Source organism: Lepidochelys kempii, chromosome 5 (genome assembly GCF_965140285.1).
Source record: "Lepidochelys kempii isolate rLepKem1 chromosome 5, rLepKem1.hap1, whole genome shotgun sequence".
In the NCBI taxonomy this organism is placed as follows: Eukaryota; Metazoa; Chordata; order Testudines; family Cheloniidae; genus Lepidochelys; species Lepidochelys kempii.
The window spans coordinates 98,732,678-98,753,770 of NC_136384.1; the positions used below are offsets into that span (position 1 = coordinate 98,732,678).

At 41.8% G+C, this 21,093-nt stretch overlaps 1 protein-coding gene across 5 annotated transcripts in view; it reads left to right on the forward strand.

Annotated features, from left to right (window-relative positions):
- The window catches only part of CEMIP2 (cell migration inducing hyaluronidase 2), a 79,103-nt gene that overhangs the window by 11,183 nt on the left and 46,827 nt on the right, over nucleotides 1-21,093 (forward strand). For 2 of the 5 annotated variants that reach the window (XM_073345150.1, XM_073345155.2), the window contains exons 1-2: nucleotides 1,788-1,949; nucleotides 20,275-20,617. In XM_073345150.1, the coding sequence (XP_073201251.1) occupies nucleotides 20,287-20,617 (331 nt within the window). In that variant the 5' untranslated portion in view covers nucleotides 1,788-1,949; nucleotides 20,275-20,286. Of the gene's footprint in view, nucleotides 1-1,787; nucleotides 1,950-2,053; nucleotides 2,449-3,184; nucleotides 3,298-20,274; nucleotides 20,618-21,093 lie in introns of those variants that run through there. The other 3 variants (XM_073345151.1, XM_073345152.2, XM_073345153.2) reach the window with 3 other exon arrangements.

The following is a 21,093-nucleotide window of genomic DNA, read 5'->3' on the forward strand; positions in this document are numbered from 1 at the left end:
TCTAACAGCTTGTCTTGGCTATAGTGTTAGCTCAAGGTATAAATTGAGTATTACCTCTAACCTGACTCCCATTCATGTGCAATTGGGTGAGTTAAGTGGTACATTAAACTCTAGCTAGCTGGCCCATGGGGGTATGAGTTGAAGCTTGTTGAGAGCTGCAGATACTAGATTTAGTAATATCATAGGTATGCAGCTACAGACTATAGCTGCAGTTAGCATAATATATCAGATGCTAGTCCAATCACTTTGTGCTGCTAATCAAATCGCTCTGTGTAGCTTGAGTGCAGTTTTTCAGCTCTCACTGGAGTGAGACTAAATCAGTGGAGGGGCTCAAGTTTAAGTAACTGGAGCTACCTATTGCTTTAAACTGTAATGTTTACTTGCAGGATGCTATTTAGCCACTAGGTGTCTCCTCTGCTGTACAGCGTTTCAGACATGGTTTTGGTTCTGGTAAACAAAGAGTTAGTTAGAACTCAAGCTGTGTGGAACTCCATTTGTCTTCAGTTCATAGTTTTCCTTAATAGTCTCCTGTTTGAGAAGGGGTGTAGCTCTCTATAGCATGACAAGCAGTGCAAGGTCGTACTTCTCTCTGCGTCCTCTCCCTTACTGTGAGTCGTTTGTGTGTGTGTTGCAGAATGTTCCCCAACTTCCTCCACAACATAACATGAAGTGATTATTTGAATTCTAGTAATCCACAAAATGAGCTATATACTGCCCACATCTCCACGGGGAAGGACAAGTCCCTGCTCACGTGGTAAGACGAAAAGCAGGATGAGCACTGGAGGGAGGGAAGCGATGGGAGTAGGTGCAGAATTTGCATATTTGCTACCTGCATGGTGGGGGGACGGACAGGCTCTGTGGGGATTCAGCTCCTGTTTTAATTGGTGACAAGATCATTTCCCAGTCCCAGCCAGTGAATGAGAGAAGCTCTTGCTGAGAGCTCCAGAACACCAACCACCTCTAACCCCCCAAGGAAGCGTTATTGAAAACTTCCCGTACGCTCGCATCTGCTGTTGGCTTCAGACTTGCAATTATCCCCGTTGTGAAGATGCTCTCCTGGTCTGCAGTGCGACGGACACCGCGATACCCTAAGGGCAGAAGGGGGCGGATTAGTGGCGCGGCGAGCTCACCAGGAACCGATGAGAAGGGGGAAGCAGGAGGGAGGCTGAAGAGCTTCGGGAGGTGCAGGGTTGAGAATGAGCGTAATACAAGGGGACTGGATGGGAGAACATGGATGGGGTGTAGGGAACGAGGAAGAGGGGGCAGGGTAATATGGGGCATGCCTGGGGGAGAGAGGGAGGGAGGCAGAAGTGGCTCACGGGAATGTGCGGGGGGAAGAACAGAGTAAGGAAAGAGGGGAAGCTGGGCAGCACGAGGGGTGGGGCCGATGCTGGAAAGGGAGAGGAATCGCTGGGGCAATACAAGGGGGCGCACAGACGCGGGAGCTGCCCTGGGGAGACACCAGAGCTGCAGGGGTGCTGGACGCAGCGGCTGCCCCCCCGGGGTTGGGCGAGGCGAGGTCCCGCTGGGCTGCTCGCTTGGTACGGGCGTGACGCGCTGCCGCCGGCCGGGCCCCGAACCCGCAGGCCGAACACGCCCCGCGGGGGCTCAGAGCCGGGGCGCCCAGCTCCGGAGGGCTGGACTTGTCCCTCGCGCCGCCTCCGGCCTTCCTCGCCGGGCAGGGCAGCCCAGCCCAGGCCCCGGCGCTCCTCCTCCAGCCCAGCCCCTCGGCGCCGGGGAAGGGGCTGGCAGCGGGGGTGCTGCCGGGTTGGGCGGGGAAGGGGCGGCCGGGCAGCGCCGCGTCATTTCGGGGACGGGGGCGGGGCGGGCTGTTTCCCCTCCAGGCCCCACGGCAGGAGCCGCTGCCAGTTGCGTAAAAGCAGCAGCCGGGGCGGGGAGCCGGGACACCATGCCGCCCTGACCGGTAGCGTCCTGAGCGCGCCGCCGAGGTGAGTGCAGCCGGCCCCGCCGCCGCCCCCCGAGCGCCCCCTGCTCTGTGCCGCTCTCCGCCTGTGGGCTCCCCCTCCCTCCACTGCTCCCCAAGCTCCGTGCAGCTCTTCCCCTGCTGACTTCCGCCCCCTGGCTCCGGCTACTCGCCCCCTGCTGGCTTCGCCCTGTCCCCCCAAGCGCTGTACTCCTCACCCGCTGTTGGCTTCCCTCTGTGCCCTGGATTCCTTACCCCAACCCTGCTGCCCTCTTCCCCAGCACCGCCTGCCGCTTAGCCCACCGCTGAGCCTGTGTACCCCATTCCGCTCTGCACCGCACACTGTTCACTCCCTGCTTCCTTTCCCCTTGCTCACCACCCGCCGGTCCCTATTTTCTTTTCCACCGATTTTCTCAAACCCAGATACAGTTTAAATGAACAAATCAGAGTTTCATCTGCAGCACAAAACAATTGTTTGCAGAGCTGTTGTAGCCCTGTTGGTCCCAGGATATTAGAGAGAAAAGGTGGGTGAGGTAATATTTTTTTTTTTTTTACCTCTTGGCTGGTCATGCTTATCTTTGCTAAACTAAACCCTATCTTTCCTTTATTCCAGTTTTAATAAGCAAATGGAAAGCTAATGTCTTGTGTTTTAATCTAAGTTGGGAAGTCTCTAAAAATTCACATACACTTAAATATTGTTTTAGGTTTGATGCTGTTGTGTGTCAGTTAGAGTAGTAATAGCAACTGGTATTGTAGACTTCCCTGAAAGAAAATAAAAATGTTATCATTTGATGTAACATGTTTCAGAGTAGCAGCCGTGTTAGTCTGTATTTGCAAAAAGAAAAGGAGTACTAGTGGCACCTTAGAGATAAATTGGTTAATCTCTAAGGTGCCACTAGTACTCCTTTTCTTTTTGATGTAACATGTTACCTATTTAAATATGCTTTTGAAAAAGCTTATATTAAACATAAGGGTCTGACTTAAATTGGGAGATAGGGAGAGAGCTAGGAAATTCACAACTTTAAATTCTAGTTAGATGTCATGTCCACTGTATCCTAGGAATGGATGGAGTCCCTGAACAGAGTTCAGAGTGGGGTGGGAGGAGGTATTGTTTCATATTCTCTGTGTATATATAAAGCCTGCTGCAGTTTCCACGATATGCATCCGATGAAGTGAGCTGTAGCTCACGAAAGCTTATGCTCTAATAAATTGGTTAGTCTCTAAGGTGCCACAAGTACTCCTTTTCTTTTTCCTGAACAGAGTGTAATCTTTCATACCCTCAAGTAAATTCTTCCACTGAAGGTTATTGCATGCATAATTTCCCAGCACATGGTGAGAACTGACCTCAACACCTGCAGCAGTACACAAATACAGTGAGTTCAGGATGAATTAGCTGCCTTAACTTTGAATTCCACAGGTTTTTTTTCTTTGTTTAAACCAGACGGATAATGATTTATTGTAACTTTCTTGTTTTTAAGTGCATTCTTGTTCTAACAAAACTACTGAATGCATTAGAATCTCTTTAATAATTCACAACAAATTTGACAGGGGGTTCTCACCTCTCAGCAGGTAATAGATGCTGTAGCAGGGTCTTGCATTGTAAAAATAATCTAACCTTTGCAGGTATTTTAAATCGGGGTTCTCAAACTTATTTTTTGATAGTGTGGACTGTATCTTAATCTCATGGGCTACTTCCCCTCCCATTTGCAACATATGGACAATATTCTCTCCCATTCATGATCATATAAAGTTCATATGGTATCTACAGCAATCGCTTACATAAAAGTAATATTCGGAAAATATGTAATATAGTTTTAGCTTCTTTTAATGAAACTTATCAATTGGAAAAAAAGAGTGGCACCTGCACCATGTTACCAGCCAGCTTTCCACAGACCACCACCAACTGCTCTGGACTGCCAGTGGTCCATGAATTAAAATTTAGAAACCTCTACTGCATTGTCATAAATGCTTGAAGTTGAACTATGATCAACAACAACAACCCCAAACAAAAAAATCCCCAAACAAAGTGTGTTGTTCATTTGTATGGAATTTGCAAAATTCAGTAATTTGCAGTGGTTATGTGAATTAGTGAGATTGACTTGTTAGCTTGTATTTGGTGTTATATTGGGTTTGTGATACTTTACTAGTCGATATGGTAAGAACAGAATGGAGGCTATTGAATTAAATACAAAAATGAAAAATAGGCAGAGAAGGCCTTGTTTATTTTTCTAGTTTGTTTCTAATATGTGGTAGATTTTGACAATGGCTAACCACCAGCTGGGATTTTAAACATGGTAGGCCGTTCTGGATTGTGGGAGAAACACATTAGCTGTTCCTGCTACAATGATCATCAGTGAAACAGTTAATGTTGGTAAATATATTGTCATCTTAAGGTGTCAGAACAATCAGTCTGCTGAGATGAAGTTTCCCCACTCTTCATTAAAGGCCTGGTCATGCAAGACGGTGAGGGTGCTTAGCGCCTCACAAGAAAAAGGTTCTGTGGTTACTCTGTTGCAGCCAGTTATCCAAATGTTGCTAGAAAGAGCTACCATGTCTTCGTTCATAGAACTCTCATGTGTAGATTGTGCTTTTAGAGCACTGGCATGAAAAGAACAAAGTATGTTCAACTAACAAAGTAGCATTTGAGACATGTATGTAAAAAAACAAATTGTAATAGTTATGGGGCACATTTTCAATACATCCACAGATTGGGTACCTTGTTTAGATGTAGCCTTAATTCTGTGTTTCTAATAAAGTTTGTTAACTGTAATTTTCTTGGAAGATAATATTTATGAAATCACCATGCCTGCAGTCTTTACGTCATCTTAATTAACTTTTGTTGAGTGTAGAGTATACTATATGATCAAGTTTAAAATGTTGTCCCCACGGGATAATTTACGCGCACAGGGATGTCCATGAAAGTATAATAGGAGTTGTACAGCTAAATCCTTGGAATTAAAGCATATTTTTTAGGGTATCTGAAAAACTGGCTACACAATATTTTTCATATTTAAATACCTTGCAGATTGTCTTGATGTGTGTGAGGATATTACCCTGCAATATTACGCACACTTTAAAGTTGAGACAGTTTTATGTGCGCCTGAAGGGAAAAAGGTAACAGAAGGCTGGGAAGTAACGTAACCTAAACAAAAAAAAGTATAATGCTATGCTGAGGAAAGAGTAGATCTTTGATCTGCTAGACAATGATAGCCTTCCTTTTGAAGAAACTTCAGTCAAGAAAGTTACTTTGGTGCATGCTATAAATAGACTTGCAATGACACATCTGAATTTACTGGTGTAGGATGACCTGTTGCTCATTAGAATTAGGACTGTACAGCAACAAGGAAAAAACAAGGCCCTTATCTTGCCGTGTCTAGTTCTTTGAAATGCTTAGTCCTTGGAGGTCCCACTTATGGAAATCCACAAGTCTGAAATCTTTTGGCCAACAGTGTTGGGGGCATGTGTGCCCTGCGTGTCTTCATGCCCCCTTACCAGAGGGACTAAAGAAGGAGTGCACCTTCAATTGCCACTCTGTTTGCTTGCTAATCTAGAATCCTACTTATATAGGAGGACTCTGAAGTAGTGGGGAAAGGGAGTGAGTCATAGGATTGGCATGCATCTCAAAGAACTACCAGTTAGCAGTGCTTCTAAAATGAGGGCTCATGACCCCCAAGGGCATTGTGGGACAGGGTGGGGGTGGGGGGTTGCAAGTTAGGGCTGTCATTATGGGGTGATAAGCAGGGCAACTGCCAGGGGCCACACACCACAGGGAACCCCGGGAAGCTTAGTTACATGCTTCAGCCCCTCGTTGCCCGTAGCTGAAGCCTGAGCCCCATTGCCTGGGGCTGAAGCATATAACTTAGCTTTGTGAGGCCCCTGTGTCATGGGGCCCTGGGCAATTGCCCTGCTTGCCAATACCAGCCATGAGTACTAGTCATAACTTAATGATATTTAAGATAGGGGGTTGCAATTTTTTCGAGTCTTAGTAAGGGAAGGTCGCTATTTTTTTTTTTAGTCCAAAGGGGTTCACCAGGTTCAGAAACACTACTGTAAGGTAAGTTTCAGAGTAACAGCCGTGTTAGTCTGTATTCGCAAAAAGAAAAGGAGTACTTGTGGCACCTTAGCGACTAACCAATTTATTTGAGCATAAGCTTTCGTGAGCTACAGCTCACTTCATCGGATGTAGCTCACGAAAGCTTATGCTCAAATAAATTGGTTAGTCGCTAAGGTGCCACAAGTACTCCTTTTCTTTTTACTGTAAAGTAAGGGCCTTGTTTTTCTTCAATTATTGTGTGTCTGTGTCCCATTCATGGTGACTAGTAAGCAATTCCCAGACCAGATAGGAGGAAAGTCTTAAGAGTCCTGGCTAAATAAAATGCAGAAACATTCTTGCAAACCTGGATGCCAGGTCCCACGAGTAATATTTTGATAGTGGATAAAGCTCCAGGTAGCCACTCAGCGAATCTCTTGAAGAGAAACATTCCTAAGGTAAGCAGCATATGTTACCCAGAGTTTTCAGAACCCATAGCAGTGGTAACTTTACTGTTTCACTCCAGGCAGTGTCAGGAATAAATCAATGGGAACACAGAGCTTCAGCTGATGAAAGATTAATACAAGTAAGCATGCTCTTATCTAAAATTACAGTTTGTTAGATTTAAGTACACACGGACATACAACAATAGGTTTAGAACATCCCAAATATTTACGTAAAATCTGGAACGGTATTGAGTAAATTGCAGCAGTTCAGCAATGGCCGGTTGCTTCCCTGCCAGGGAATAAGGTGTTAGGAAAAAACCCTCTCAGGATAGCTTCAGAAGACTGCTCCAAAGTACACTCTAATCCTTCTACAGCTAGCTTTTACAAAACACACATCATAATGACCCCTACTAGGTCGTCATGTCTCCTAACATCAGTACATTATTTATCAACAAACATTCCTAACAATCTTAGTCATAATAAACTTCTATATCAAAGGTGCCCAAACTCAAAGGTTCTCGTTCACTGATTTGCTTTTCTCTCAGTTGTTGACTTTTTCTCTACTCTCCTCCCATTCTGATTAGTAGAGACTACAAGCCTGTAAATGTATTTGACCTTGCCTCCGGAAACTTTGCTTGTTCAAATTAACCCTTACGTAGGTGGTGGTCCATTTTTTATTAATTCATGATGACTGAATGCACATAATATGATTGCAGTGGGCTCAATCAAAATCTGGGGTACACTCACCCCTCAAATCTGGGGTAACACGTAAGCCACTTTAGATTTAGTAGAATGAACCCTGATACCTGTGGGAGGGGAAAGGCCCTAATGTTTTGTAATAAGTAAGGGTATGCTGCCTAATTCTTGTATAATTGGCCTGACCCAGTATGGCCATTCTTATGTACAATCTCTCAAAATAAATTGACCCCTGGGATTGTCCCTGTGTGCTACAAATAAGAGAGATCCTGAATGGCATTGTTCTCTGTAGATACTAACAAAGGTCTCTCTTTACATTTAATGTGTATAATCTAGCTTCCCAATGGTTTGAATGGAGTTTAGCAAAGAAGTGAGTGAGTGACTGACTGACTGATTCATGTGAAATTTGGAAACCTCTTTAGATAAGAATTTGCAGTGAGACCTCAACATCTTTTTATCCTTATGGAATCCTGTATACTGTGGATCTGAACCTTGATTCAAATCAAGGTTTGAATCTTGCTCACCCTCCTAGCTTAGATGATGGCCACTAGGAAAGGAATCTTTATGGAGAGATGGTAAAGTGAATAGTCATTCATAGCTCAAATGGGGGTTTTATAAGAATAAAAGACAAAGAATTGTTAAGACAATAGTTTGGTGCCAGGGTGAAGGTGGTTCTCTGTTTGGTGGAAAGGCATGGCTCAGGACTTTAAAGCACTTGGTCACTATGAGGTGATAAAAGGCTGGATTAGAGGGTGACAGATGAAGTTTGCAGCTAGGACTCTGACTGAAGTGATGTTGAGTCTTGTTTGCTTTTAGTTGGAGAACATAGGATTTTACAAACAGGATCTTTTTGAAAGAGTCACACCTTCCTGGGAGGGCCATATGCAGAATTGTTTCCACTTCCTCTTGAAAGGACTCTGCTGGATGGTTTTCTGTTTTAGCTGAGATGTCTTGTACCTCTGCAGAACAAATGCTGTTTGTGTGGCTCAGCCAGCTGACATGTATGCTATGAAGTTCAGGGACTTTGGGAGGGGGTGAAGAATCTGACCTTGGTTCTGAACAAAGTCCCACTCTTGAATGTCCTGCATGTGGAGGTCTTGCACTAGGTGTAGCAGCTCTGTGAACCGTAATTGTCTTGCCCAAGAGAGAGCAATGAGGAAAACTCTGGCTGCATCATGTGTGATCTCTGTGGTGACTCTGAGAATCACAGGAACCAGAGGGAAAGTGGATAATATGTCTTTTGACCAGGAGAGAAGAAAAGTGTCTGATAGCTGGGACCTCTTCCTTCTTTGGAACAGAAAAGGGGGCACTTGTTTGCAATGTTGCTGAACAACAGGTTGATAAATTGTATAGTCATTTGCTCAACCAGACTTTGGTTCATTATTTCATTATGAAATATACCGTAGACCAAATAATCAATATAGTCAGGTTTCTTAATATGGTACAGAGAAAAGGTTCTATATGATACCTGTCTCCGAACAGCGATCCCATGCAGCGATGTTGCATAGACTTTATGCAGAACGTGTACTCCCCAAATTACATGTTTCAGCTGGTATTATTTATGATTTTACAAGTTACACATGTCTTCACACATCACTAAAATCCAGCCCAGCAGTTTGCTCCAGTTCCCTAACTTGTTGTTCTGTTCCTTCCTTACCTTTGTTTTAGATACTAGCGTTCCGTGAAGCTAGTGATCCGTGAAGTTTGTACTAAGACATAGAATGAATGTATCTTCATTTTGACAGGTTTCCTATCTGCTTGTGCCAAATACTTACTTAGCATAAGTGAACAGGGTTATGGTATAGGCCTTTTTAGGCCATATCACTGTTATAATATTTGTGCTTAATGTTGTTGGTACTTAATGCATACTAATATATGGTGCGAATAATGCATACTATTAATATGATATATATTTAAGTTCTGGGTCTGATTGCCTAGGAAGGACTACCACAGAAAGGGATCTGGGGGTCATAGTGGACCACAAGCTAAACATGAGTCAACAGTGTAATGCTGTTGCAAAAAAAGTGAACATCATTCTGGGATATATTAGGAGGAGTGTTGTAAGATTGTAAAGAGAGACTTTTGTTAGTATCTACAGAGAACAATGCCATTCAGGATCTCTTATTTGTAGCACACAGGGACAATTCCAGGGGTCAATTTATTTTGAGAGATTGTTGTAAGTAAGACATGAGAAGTAACTCTTCTGCTCTACTTTGCACTGATTAGGCCTCAACTGGAGTATTGTGTCCAGTTCTGAATGCCACACTTCAGGAAGGATGTGGACAAATTGGAGTGAGTCCAGAGAAGAACAACAAAAATGATTAAAGATCTAGAAAACATGACCTCTGAGGGGAAAATTGGAAAAATTAGGTTTGTTTAGCCTGGAAAAGAGAAGACTGAGGGGGGGACATAACAATTTTCAAGTATGTAAAAGGGGGAGGGAGAAAAATTGTTCTTTTTAAACTCTGAGGATAGTACAAGAAGCAATGGGCTTAACTTGCAGCAAGGGAAGTTTAGGTTGGAAATCAGGAAAAACTTCCTGTCAGGGTGGTTAATCACTGGAATAAATTTCCTAGGAAGGTTGTGGAATCTCCATCATTGGAGACTTTTAAGAGCAGGTTAGACAAACACCTGTCAGGGATGGTCTAGACAATACTTGGCCCTGCCTTGAGTGCAGGGGACTGTACTAGATGACCTCTCAAGGTCTATGATTCTATGATTTATATGATAGCCAGCATATATTAGTCCACAAGGGATAATCCTCCAGAGACCACTTGGGATGCTCTGAGTACTTTCTACTGAGGTGGTGTGCCAGGTCGTTACTTATGCCTGTTTAAGTGAAGGACTGTGGGAATTATGCTCTGTTGAACACACCAGTTCCAGAACCTGATTGCTTCTTGGCACAAGGTGGTGATGGAGCTCCACTTTGCGTGTTGCAGTGGTATTGTCTTTTGGGATCTGGAGGGTGGCATCGGACAGAAAGTCTGGCCAACCAGGCAAATTGCCCCAAGCTCCTGTATGTTTACATGGAGCCTAGCTACTTGAGAGGTCCACAGCCGTCGCTAGTGATGAGCTCCCCATTTCTGTGTATGGAAATATCAGTCACTAGGAATGAGGGGGGAAGGCAGGGAACAAGAGTGTGGAAGGGGGACTCATTTGCAGACTGTCTGGATTTATCCCCCTGTTTAGGGAGACTAGAACAATAGAAATCATGAGCTGAATATCCATGTTATGTCTGACTAGTACACTGACCTCAGCCAGCCTTACAGGTGAAGTCAAGAGGTATTACTTATGTGCCCGAGTCCACATGGTGTTGTAGTTTTAGGCAAGCTTTTGCAATGTTGTGTGTATTTCTTTGATATCTGAAATGAAGCTTAAAATTGTTTGGGATCTATCTTGTGGAAGGAAGGCCTTGGCTGGAGTCTAGGACTGCTCTTATGAGCTCCACCAATTAATTTGGAGTGGGTACGATTTAACACACCTGTTTTTCAGTTCCAGAGAGTGGAAGAGTTTGAGAACTAGTTTGAGCTATTAGTGATGTCCTGAGAAGACTTTCCCCAGATGAGCCAGTTCAGATGGATAGATGGTGTATTGCTGAGACTCTGAGGGCTGCTACTGTAATATATGTGATTAAAACTTGAGGTTGTAGGGAGTCCAAATGGCATTACTTTGATAATGCTTGTTCCCAGCTGGGAATCAGAGCTTCTTCTGTGTGCTGGAAATATTGCCATGTCCATGTGCAAGCATACATCCTGAAACTCCTTACCTACAACTCCCATTTCCTAATCTGGAAGTTGTTTCTCCGTACCTCAACAGAGCACCACACTTACTAATTCCATACAGTATCTGGGATAAGAAAAATGCTGTGTTACCAGTAATTCCTCCCAAATGTAACTTGAGGAAGTAGTATCTAATATAGTAGTATCTAATACTATTAAAAAAAAAAGCAGATTGCTTTGGAAAGAGTCTCTTCTCAGCAAGGAAACTAGGTTGATTCAATAATCATCTGTTATAGACAAGGATTCATTTAAATATCTTCTTGCTAACAGTAATATTTGGAAGGGAAATGAAAAGGGTGGCTTAAAGAAAATGTGTGTGTTTGGGCAAGAAATGTTATGAATGCAGCAATGTTAGGAGGATGTTCAAGATAACTTACTTCGGAATTTAAATAAACTTTTCTGGTCACTATTGCAAGGCAAGCTGACAAAGGGGCAGACTAGCAGTCCCCTCTAACTTGGACACACATGATAAACTAGAAAAAAGTGTACTACAGTCATGGAAAAAAACTAGATACCATGCCTCACAGGATATTGTGAGACTTACTTGACTAATGTGTGCAAGTGCTTTGAGTTCCTCAAATTGAATGTGCCAAGATAATGCAAAATATTATGTTGTTACTTTCAGCTGCCATTTTAGCAGAATGAAAACTTAACAGTAGAGTCAAAATTTTTGTTTTGTTTTTAAAATGTTTATTTCAGCTATTGAATACTTTTCCTTTTCCTTTCCTTTCTATGTGTGATTATTTTTTACAGAACACTTTTCTTGTCTCTCTCACTCCTAGAGAATGTTACAAAAAGATAAAATAGAAGAAAAAAGATTATATCCCCATTTTTAGTGACTCCATTGTACATAATTTTCAGGACACTGCACATTATGTATTTACGTGACGGCTTCAGATTATTTGGGACCTAAGCACTTTAAAAATAAATTCTAGTCCTCATGGCTTCAGAGAGAACCTGCCAAAGCAAACAAAGTGTAAATGCTGCAGTGACATCTGCCCGAGTCTGCAGACAGCCTGAATCAATGATTCAGGCTAACTCCCTTGTTTTTATTAATCTCACTAGAGTGACAACTCTAAAGCCCAGTGATGACACTTAAATGCCAATTTTAACTATTTAATTGCTGACTGTATTAGCAGATAGACTGGGAAAGGGAGTGGGAGTGAAGCCCTTGCAAGGTGTGCGTTTGGAATGGCTGCCTGAAAAGACAGAGAGGAAAACAAGAGAGACGGAGAACAGGGAGCGATGGAGAGGGAAGAAATAAAACAGAAGTGGGTTCTATCGATGAATGACACTGAATAAATAATAAAAGTTTGGTTACTACATAAAAGCTGTATTCTCCCGTTGATCTCTTCATAAACCTCCACCTGACATCAGGGGAAGCGCTGTCATGGTTTGAGGGGAGTATGACATCCTTTTTTATATCCCAGTTCCTGGACCATAATTGAACATGGGCTCTGGTCCTTTCTTCTGAATGAGTTTGACACTGTGCTGGATCCATCCACAGTATTTTACTGTTCTCTCTTGCATATTGTACATATGAGAGAAGCCTTATAACTCAAACTTTTATGTAAGCCATATACACAGGATAGGTGGTCTGATCTCCCTCTCACTTTGAATATATTATAGTCACCCAAAAAGTGCCAGAATCATGTCTTCTCTTCTTAAAGAGTGTTGTCACTACTTTTGAAACATGTTTTTGAAACCGTTAATATGTTCTGGGTTGTCTGGCTACCTTGGATACCTGCACTCCTGGAGTTTTGTTCTTTTGAAGACTTCAGCCAGTTATAAATACAATTTCTCATGATCCTCATTTTTGATTAGCTGTTAAGAGAAGTTCAGTATTCTATACTACTTTGCTCTTCTGTAGTATCTTCCACCAGAGGGTTTCTAATGCTGTGATCCAGCTAAACTCCTGCACACATACTTAACTTTAAGCACATAAATTATCCTGTTGACTTCAATGGGACTATTTACTTGCTTACATTTAGGTATGTACTACTATACCTAAATTTAAGTAAGAATACTAGTATCCCTGTGTCCCATGGATTATCATTCCATCAAGTGACACCTGTTATATCCATATCCTTTTTTAATACGAGACACTCATGTTCACCCATCTTAGTATTTAGCTGTCTAGTGTTTGTATACAAGCACTTATAAAATTTGTCAATATTTATTTTTCTGCCTTCATGTGGTGTAATTGAATGGGACTCTTTCAATGGCTGTTTCTTTTCTGTTCCTACCTGTATGTTATCTTCTATCCTCTCCTCTTTGCTAGGATCTAGCGTATCCCCTTTAATAAATCATCCCCTACATGATGTGTCACCACACCTGTCAGCTTTCCCCCAGCCCTTGATTTATAAACTCTTCTAGGACGTTTTTAAATTTTGCATGCCAGCAATCTGGTTCTGTTTTGGTGGAGCCCATCCCTCCTGTATAGGCTCTTCCTTTCCCAAAAGTTTCCTAAGGTCATGTCTACACTAAAAACTTAAGTTGAGCTGTGTGTAATGTAGACCAGAGCTAATAAACGTGACCCTTCCTCTGAATGCCATTGTCTCATCCCTTCACGGAGACATTTCAAAAAGTCTGAGATTTTTGAGCCTTCAAAAAGTCTGGGTTTACAAGATGCAGAAACCCAGCTTTTATTTTTCTCCTGGCTCACATATTAAACATTCTGTTCTGCCTTGTCTGAGACTCTCTACAGCTTACTGATTACACTCTGCTTTCCATTTCATCTGACTTTCTAATACCACCATCTGGGGGAAAATAAACCACCTTAAATTGTGTTCAGTAAACGTGTGACATCAAATATTCACAGTAACTTTACGCATTATGTAGCCCATCGGGGTTTCTCTCATTTATTAAAAATATTTTTTATTCTGCATTCCATACTATTTGTGTGTTTCTTTATGCACCTGCAGCATTTGATTTATTTTCCTTGCTTTTATACATGTGGATAAGTAAGGATAGGTTCTTAGTAAACAGTCTATCATTACAGTATATAAACATTTTAAAAATTAAAAATTGGTGGAGGAAAATGTATGCCTGAGAAGGAAATGTCCTTGCACTTAGATGTGCTTAACTTGACTTCATTGGGATTCCTCACATGCTTAAAGTTAAGCATATTCTTAAGTGATTTGCTGAATTGGAGCCTTGATACATTTTGAGACGTTGTTGAAGACTAATGTTTTGTTTTTGTCTTTTGTGGGATAAAATTCCTGTGATAGCTGATAACTAGGTTCCAGGCAGGTAAATTTGTACATGTCAGAATTTCAGAAAATCACCCATGCTTTCTGTTTAACATATCAGACTTTGTGCTAATTGTGAGCCATTTTGCATCCTTTTGTTCATCCCCCTCCACCTCTCTTACAGTCTGGATTTCCATCTCTACCTTTTAATCTCATTGCTCCATACCAAACAATAGTCTGGCTATGTGCTAAGAAAGTTTTTGTAGTGACCAATGCAAATATTATGTCACATGAAAGAGATGCCCTCTTTGAGGTCTCTGTTCTTTCTGAGTTCTGTTCAGTTTGAGATTACACTGTGTGAGAGAAGTTCATGAACAGGAACTGTAGTTTTATAGCCAAGAGCCACAGTGTTAGCATCTTTTTTTTTTTTTTAAATGACCTGCGCAAACAAGAAATCCTTAAAATATTGTGTGTTAAAGAAGCATTACGTTATGATGGAGTTCGGAAGTAAACTTGTTTTGCTTTTTTTAAATAGTCTCTCAGGATTGGATGCTCGGAGGGCTCTAGAATAGTGACTCTGAAGGTTTGTAAGTATTTACCCAGGATAATCATTCAAGGCCAGAAGAGGACTTGGCTCCTCATCTTGGCTAGCATCAGACCACGTTCCCAGAATGGATTCTTTAAATTCTTTTTTAAAAGGGTGCTAATAAAATGTTAGGTGCCTAAAATTAGTCTCTAAATCCATACTTGATCATCTAAATAAGTGTGGCATGAGCTTCTAATGTGTTGAGCATCTACAACTTCTACGGACGCCAACCGCAGTTGTGTGTCTTCAGCACTCCTGAAAATAGGCCTTTTCTTTTTAGGCACACCCATGTTTGAAGGTAAAACTTTGATTTCCCAGAGATCCTGTTTGTAGTTCTGGTTATTGCAGTAGCGACTTTAAAAAACAAAACACCTTTCAAATATGCAAAAAGAAAAGGAGTACTTGTGGCACCTTAGAGACTAACCAATTTATTTGAGCATAAGCTTTCGTGAGCTACAGCTCACGATAGCTTATGCACGATAGCTTATGCTCAAATAAATTGGTTAGTCTCTAAGGTGCCACAAGTACTCCTTTTCTTTTTGCGAATACAGACTAACATGGCTTCTACTCTGAAACCTTTAAAATATGTTAATCTTTCCCCTGTGAAGTAGAGGTAATTCCTTTTTCTGGTTGTCAGAGTAGTAACACCAATTTCTGGTGCTTTAGGTTTCAATTTAGGAAAACATTCCTATTTTGAACAGCTCTTAAGCATGTGTTTAAAGTTAATGACCTGTTAAGCACATACTGCTTCACCCCTTGAGTGGTATTTAAGCATGTGCTTAAATGTTGCTCTGAATAAAGCCATTTAATATATAATGGATAAAAAAATGCAAAGCTTTCTGTTGTGGGGGAGAGGAATATAATTTTGAGCATTCTTACATGAAAGGTCCTCTGTACTGTGTAACATAGGACACCTAAATTACATGGCAGATTTGCAGTGAATTCTGAACAACTTCGTGACAGCTATGTTAATTCACCACAAAATCATTAGATAACTTTCACTTGTACTGGAATCATTCCAAAAATAACCGCAAAGTAAAAATAGATAACCAGTGAATCTGATTAATTGGAATTGTAGCAAAGACTCTTTGTTTTAGGAGGTACACCATCAAGGATAGATGGCTAAAGCATGAAACTCCCCATAAAAAGCTCCTCCTTCTGTGTAGTTCAGGAGGCCGAGATGCCAGCCAGTGTTTCTTTCAAACCGCCCCTAGCTCCCCATGAAACCAGTGTTTATAGCTCTTGCTGCTCTGGCCACTGTCATTGCTGCCTTGAATTGCAAAGGATCTCCCTCTTCTTCTGCTTTCTTCCATTGTAATTGTGGTGAGACAGTCTGTAGAAGGGGAAACAGTGAATTCCTACTGTGGGTGAAACATGCTTGATGTGGAGAGTGAATCAAAAATGGTAAGGGGACAAGCTGAGTTGAACAGGAGCTGGCAGGAAAATGTCCACTTCATATAGTTCAGAAAGACTTAGGCTGTACCTCAGCCAAAACATGTAAATGCAGTCATTTGCACAACTATATTGTGCACAGGGCCTTAGTATTTATTGGCATGTCTACTCTGCAATTAGACACCTGCAGCTGGCCCAGGCACGCAGGGGCTCGGGCTGCAGGGCTGTTTAATTGCGGTGTAGATGTCCAGGCTTATGCTGGAGCCTGGGATCAATGACCCTGTTAGGTGGGAGAGTCCTAGAGCTCTGGCTGCAGCCCGATTCGGTATGTCTACACCACAGTGAACCAGCCCCGTAGCCTGAGCCCTGTGACCTTGAGTCAGCTGGCCCAGGCCAGCTGCAGGTGTCTAATTGCAGTGTAGATGGGTGGGTATGTTACTGTCTAAAATCATCCATAAAGTACAAATGAACAATAAAACCAACAATTTCAAATGTGATGTTTCACTTTAAAACAAAAAGTCACTAACATAAAATCGTTAGTGTAAAGGATTAAAATTGAAAAATAAAAACAATTCTTTCTGCCATAGAATTTAAAATGACAAAAGGAAGAAGGAAATTTAAATAATTGTTATATGGCAGAGAGGAATGAGCAGAGCTGCACTGTAAACTTGTTGATTGTACAGGACCTCTCATTCATGGTAGTCTTTTGAATTTAATTTTGATTTTTCTGGAGGGAGAGTTGAGAGGGGTTTGGTGGTTCTGTGGCATCTCTTTCCCACGTGTCCCTGGAAGAACAACACTTGCCCTTAAATGGAAACTTCTACAAATAGCAAAATGACAGTCCCAAGCAAGTATTAAAATCAGTTTTATGATATGATGGAATATGCTTGAATTGCAGCATTGACTTCCTGCAACATTTCCTAAACGTTTGAAATGAATTATTTTCAAACAATTACTGTAGGTTGTCTTGAGACTGTGTGCCAGAGAGCCTTACATTTCTTGTTCAAAATAGAGGAAAAACTTTTATTAAACTTATTAAATGGTCTCCTTTGTGAAATGGCACTATTTAGAGAACATTTATCAGATCAAACTGAAGTAGGATTCTTTCATAAAGATAAAATAAACTTTGAATACCTCCTCTGGGTTTGGTTTATACTGTTAAACAATAAAAAGTATTAACTGGTGGATGTTTGGTTTTGCCTGCACTATCTGAAACTTGTGATTTGAGTGTTAAATTCAGGCATTTTATCTTAGAGTTAAGTGTTACTCTTATATCTGAAAATTCTCAGATCAGGTTCATGTCTTTGGGTTATGAGTCTGCTCTAAAATGTCACACATCTGGTTGGTCAGAATTATTGTACTAGAACACTGTTTGTTTTTCAGACTGCGGGTCAAAACCCAGTACTGGGTTGTGGAATGTAAGGTACTGGGTCATGGCAGCTCTGGTCAGTACTGCCAACCGGCTGTTAAAAGTCCCGTTGGCAGTGCTGCCCGGCTAAGACAGGCTAGCCCCTACCTGTTCTGACACTGCGCTGCACCCCGGAAGCTGCCAGTAGCAGGTCCGGCTCCTAGGTTGGGGGGGCGCGGCTCCATGCGCTGCCTTTTCCCTGAGCACCTACTCCGCACTATGGGGAGTGCAGACTGGGTGCTCGGGGTGGGGGCAGTGCGCGATGCCCCGTGGGCCCAGCCCTCTCTCTCCCCCACATTTCTCTCCCCGCCCTCGGCCTAGGAGCCAGACCTGCTGCTGGCGCGGTCCGCAGTGCCACGAAGCCTGCCTTAGCATGCCTGCTGCGCTGCTGACAGGAAGCCGCCCAAGGTAAACCCACGCCCCAATCTCCAGTCCTGAACCCCAGCCCAGAGCCCTGACTCTATCCCACACCCCAACCCAGAGCCCCCTCCCACACTCTGAACCCCTTGTTCCCAACCTCACCCCCGCACCCCAAACCCTCTGCCCCAAACTTGTATTTTGCAACTGCAGCTGTTTTTAGTACCAGGAACACGCTTACAAGGCATCTTGGGGTGGAGCAGGAGGATCCTGATCTCGGGCTCTGGTGGAAGAGCTGGCACAGTTTTTCCTCTTTCTTTTGCGTAGCCAGGAACTCATGAATCACTTTCTCTATCTGCTGCTTGAAGATGTGGTTTAGTTTTGGATCCACCACCTGAGAAAATTGTGTCCACTCCAGCTTCCAGCATCAACAATTTTCTTCAACTGGGTTGCCAGAAAAAAAAAAATTGAAAACCACTGTACTAGAGGTTTCAGAGTAACAGCCGTGTTAGTCTGTATTTGCAAAAAGAAAAGGAGTACTTGTGGCACCTTAGAGACTAACCAATTTATTTGAGCTGTAGCTCACGAAAGCTCATGCTCAAATAAATTGGTTAGTCTCTAAGGTGCCACAAGTACTCCTTTTCTTTTTACTGTACTAGAGGATATCTTTGTTTGGTCCAGTTTGCAATAGGTGCTGTCTTTTGTAAAGAAGGCTGAGGCTTCAAAGTAATTTGACTTTAAGGCTACATGTTGATTTTTCTTAAGTAAAATCTGAATCAGTATTTTATTTAGAAGTCTAGTAGTTGAGTTTAGTTTAAAATGCACATATGGTAAGAGAGCCATTCTTCAAATGCTCATGAAACATTGGACAGTAAATCTGGGAGTGGGGATTAAGTAAATGAGTTTGGGAAACAGCTATGAAAAAATAAAGGGATGAATGTTGAAAAGTCCATTTGCCACAAGGAGCAGGTGCAAGGAACTTTGGGATAGTCTCTAGAGGATTTGGGCCAATTTGTGCGCTGTCCTCTGCTGTTCCTTCTCTAGCTAGTGTTTCAATGCTTTTAGCTTTCATTATGTGTATAGGAGATGCATTGTCTCCTATAAAAGGGTAATCCAGGCTGTTACTGAACAGGCTGGTTCTCACCCTGGAACAGTGGAGTATCAGATTTTGCAGCATGCGAGACACAAAATTCCCTGCTATTTCTCAGAATAAGATTACCATTGTAATTTCTCTCCTTCATCAATGTGCCTGGCATTTTAGAATATATACTGTAGGATTCCTTTGTTAGTAGAGGAGAATAAAGGGTCTTTTGTCTCGTTATTGGTAGGCTCTTATTTCTATCATTCATCAGCACGTGTTATTTAACAGGATCTATAGTCTTTAGTAGATCAAGCTTCACATATATTCAATTTACTCAGCTTTCTCAAATATCCCACTACTGGAAATTTTAATGGGATACATGCTGACTTTCAGAACGCTGCTTGCAGTAAATATTAGACAAAAATTGAAATATAGTGCACATTATGTATCTTTTAAAGCAAACCATAAATTAAGATTTGTCAGTTCTGAACAACTGGCAAGAATGATGGGGGTCTGGGAACCATATTTTTAATGGGTCTTTGTCACTAGCTCCCTCGGAGAGAGGTTGCTAGCAACTGGAACAAAAATCCTTCTCTGTGTTGGGTGATAAGTGCCAGGGTCTAGAGAGGTCATGTAGATCCCAGACTTTGTGTCACAACCCATGCAGCTTGGCAAAGAGAAGTATCATGAGACCTTGCTGAACAGGATGCAGGTGATCTGCTTATAAAGCCATTCCAGACACACCTTTCCTAACAACAAAGTTGTGTTGTAAGTCAAAATTACTGCATGCAGAACATCTATGCTTGTCCTGATTATACATGTTAACATAACTGCATCTAAGGAAGGGGGGATGGGTGTAAATATGCTATGCCTGAAATTTGTACATGCTAAATGAAAAGGGGCCTTTTTGGTGCTTAAAATATGAAGTGAAGGGGAATTTCATGCTTCACTTTTTGAAGGGAGAACAATGAAGAGTTGATTCAGTTTCTGCATACTGTGGAAATACATGTAGGCATTCTCTGCATAACTATTGTGGGGTTTGTGCTGACATACTGTCTTATAGTTTAACCAGTCACTTCTTAATCACAAAATTATACACAAAAACATTTAATTAAAAATTTAGAGGGGATCAGCAATTACTGTGCTGAAATGCTGAGAGATTGTCAGTGGTTAGATTCCCTATAGCAAATTTTTTGTTAATAAGGTTTTATTTCATTTATGCACAAATGTTTTGAACTGTTATGTTATGGCAAATTCTGGCTACTACGATATTGGTACAGTATAAATAGCGAGAGCAGAGAGAGATGCATATAGTCACGTAACACACGTGACCTAAACTGATTGTTTTTCATAATCATTCATTTATTTTTTTTCCCCCCTTCAGTGATCTTATAACATGCAAGCCATTGATCACAGGGGGAATTCCCCTGTTTTCCTTCAGCCTCAGAATGGGAGCAGTCATCGATCTTCTGGCTATGTTCCAGGGAGAATTGTTCCTCTTCGTCCATCCCCATGTCCAAAGAGCCAGACTTCAGCCAAATTTACATCTGCAGGACAAGAAGGCCATGCAACATTTGCCCTCTCGCCAGAGGAGCAGCGCCGTCAAGCAGAAGCAAGCAGAAAGAAAAGACACAAAAATACTCTCATTTGCTTTGGTATTTCTAGCTTTTCATTTTTTATTGCACTGGCAATTATCTTGGGAATATCTTCAAAATATGCACCAGATGGTAAGTTGTTGTAATAAGAATTCATTTACACAAGCTATGAATATAGTTTAACAATCATCAGTATTAATGTTAAAAATAAATATATATTTGATGTTTATATTTATCTATCTAAAAATATATTTTGTTAAAAATAATATAACACATGGGTAAAAAAGGGGAAGTTGATAGCGGTGATGTTAACTGGTCTAATTTATAAGGCAATTTATAAGAGGAGCTAAGGGTATCCATGAAAACTATATGGCCACTAGGGCGAAGGACAATAAGAAGGAGATTTAAATAACTGGGAACAAAAGAAATCTTAGTGGTGCTATAGATCCGTTACTAGATAGGGATGATAAAATTGTCAGCAATGATGCAGAAGAGACAGAAATGTTCAAATATTTCTGTTCTGTATTTGGGGAGAGGCTGGATGATGAATTCATAGGTCAGCGATATTTTTCTATTCCAACCGTAACTAGGGAGGATGTTAAACAGCA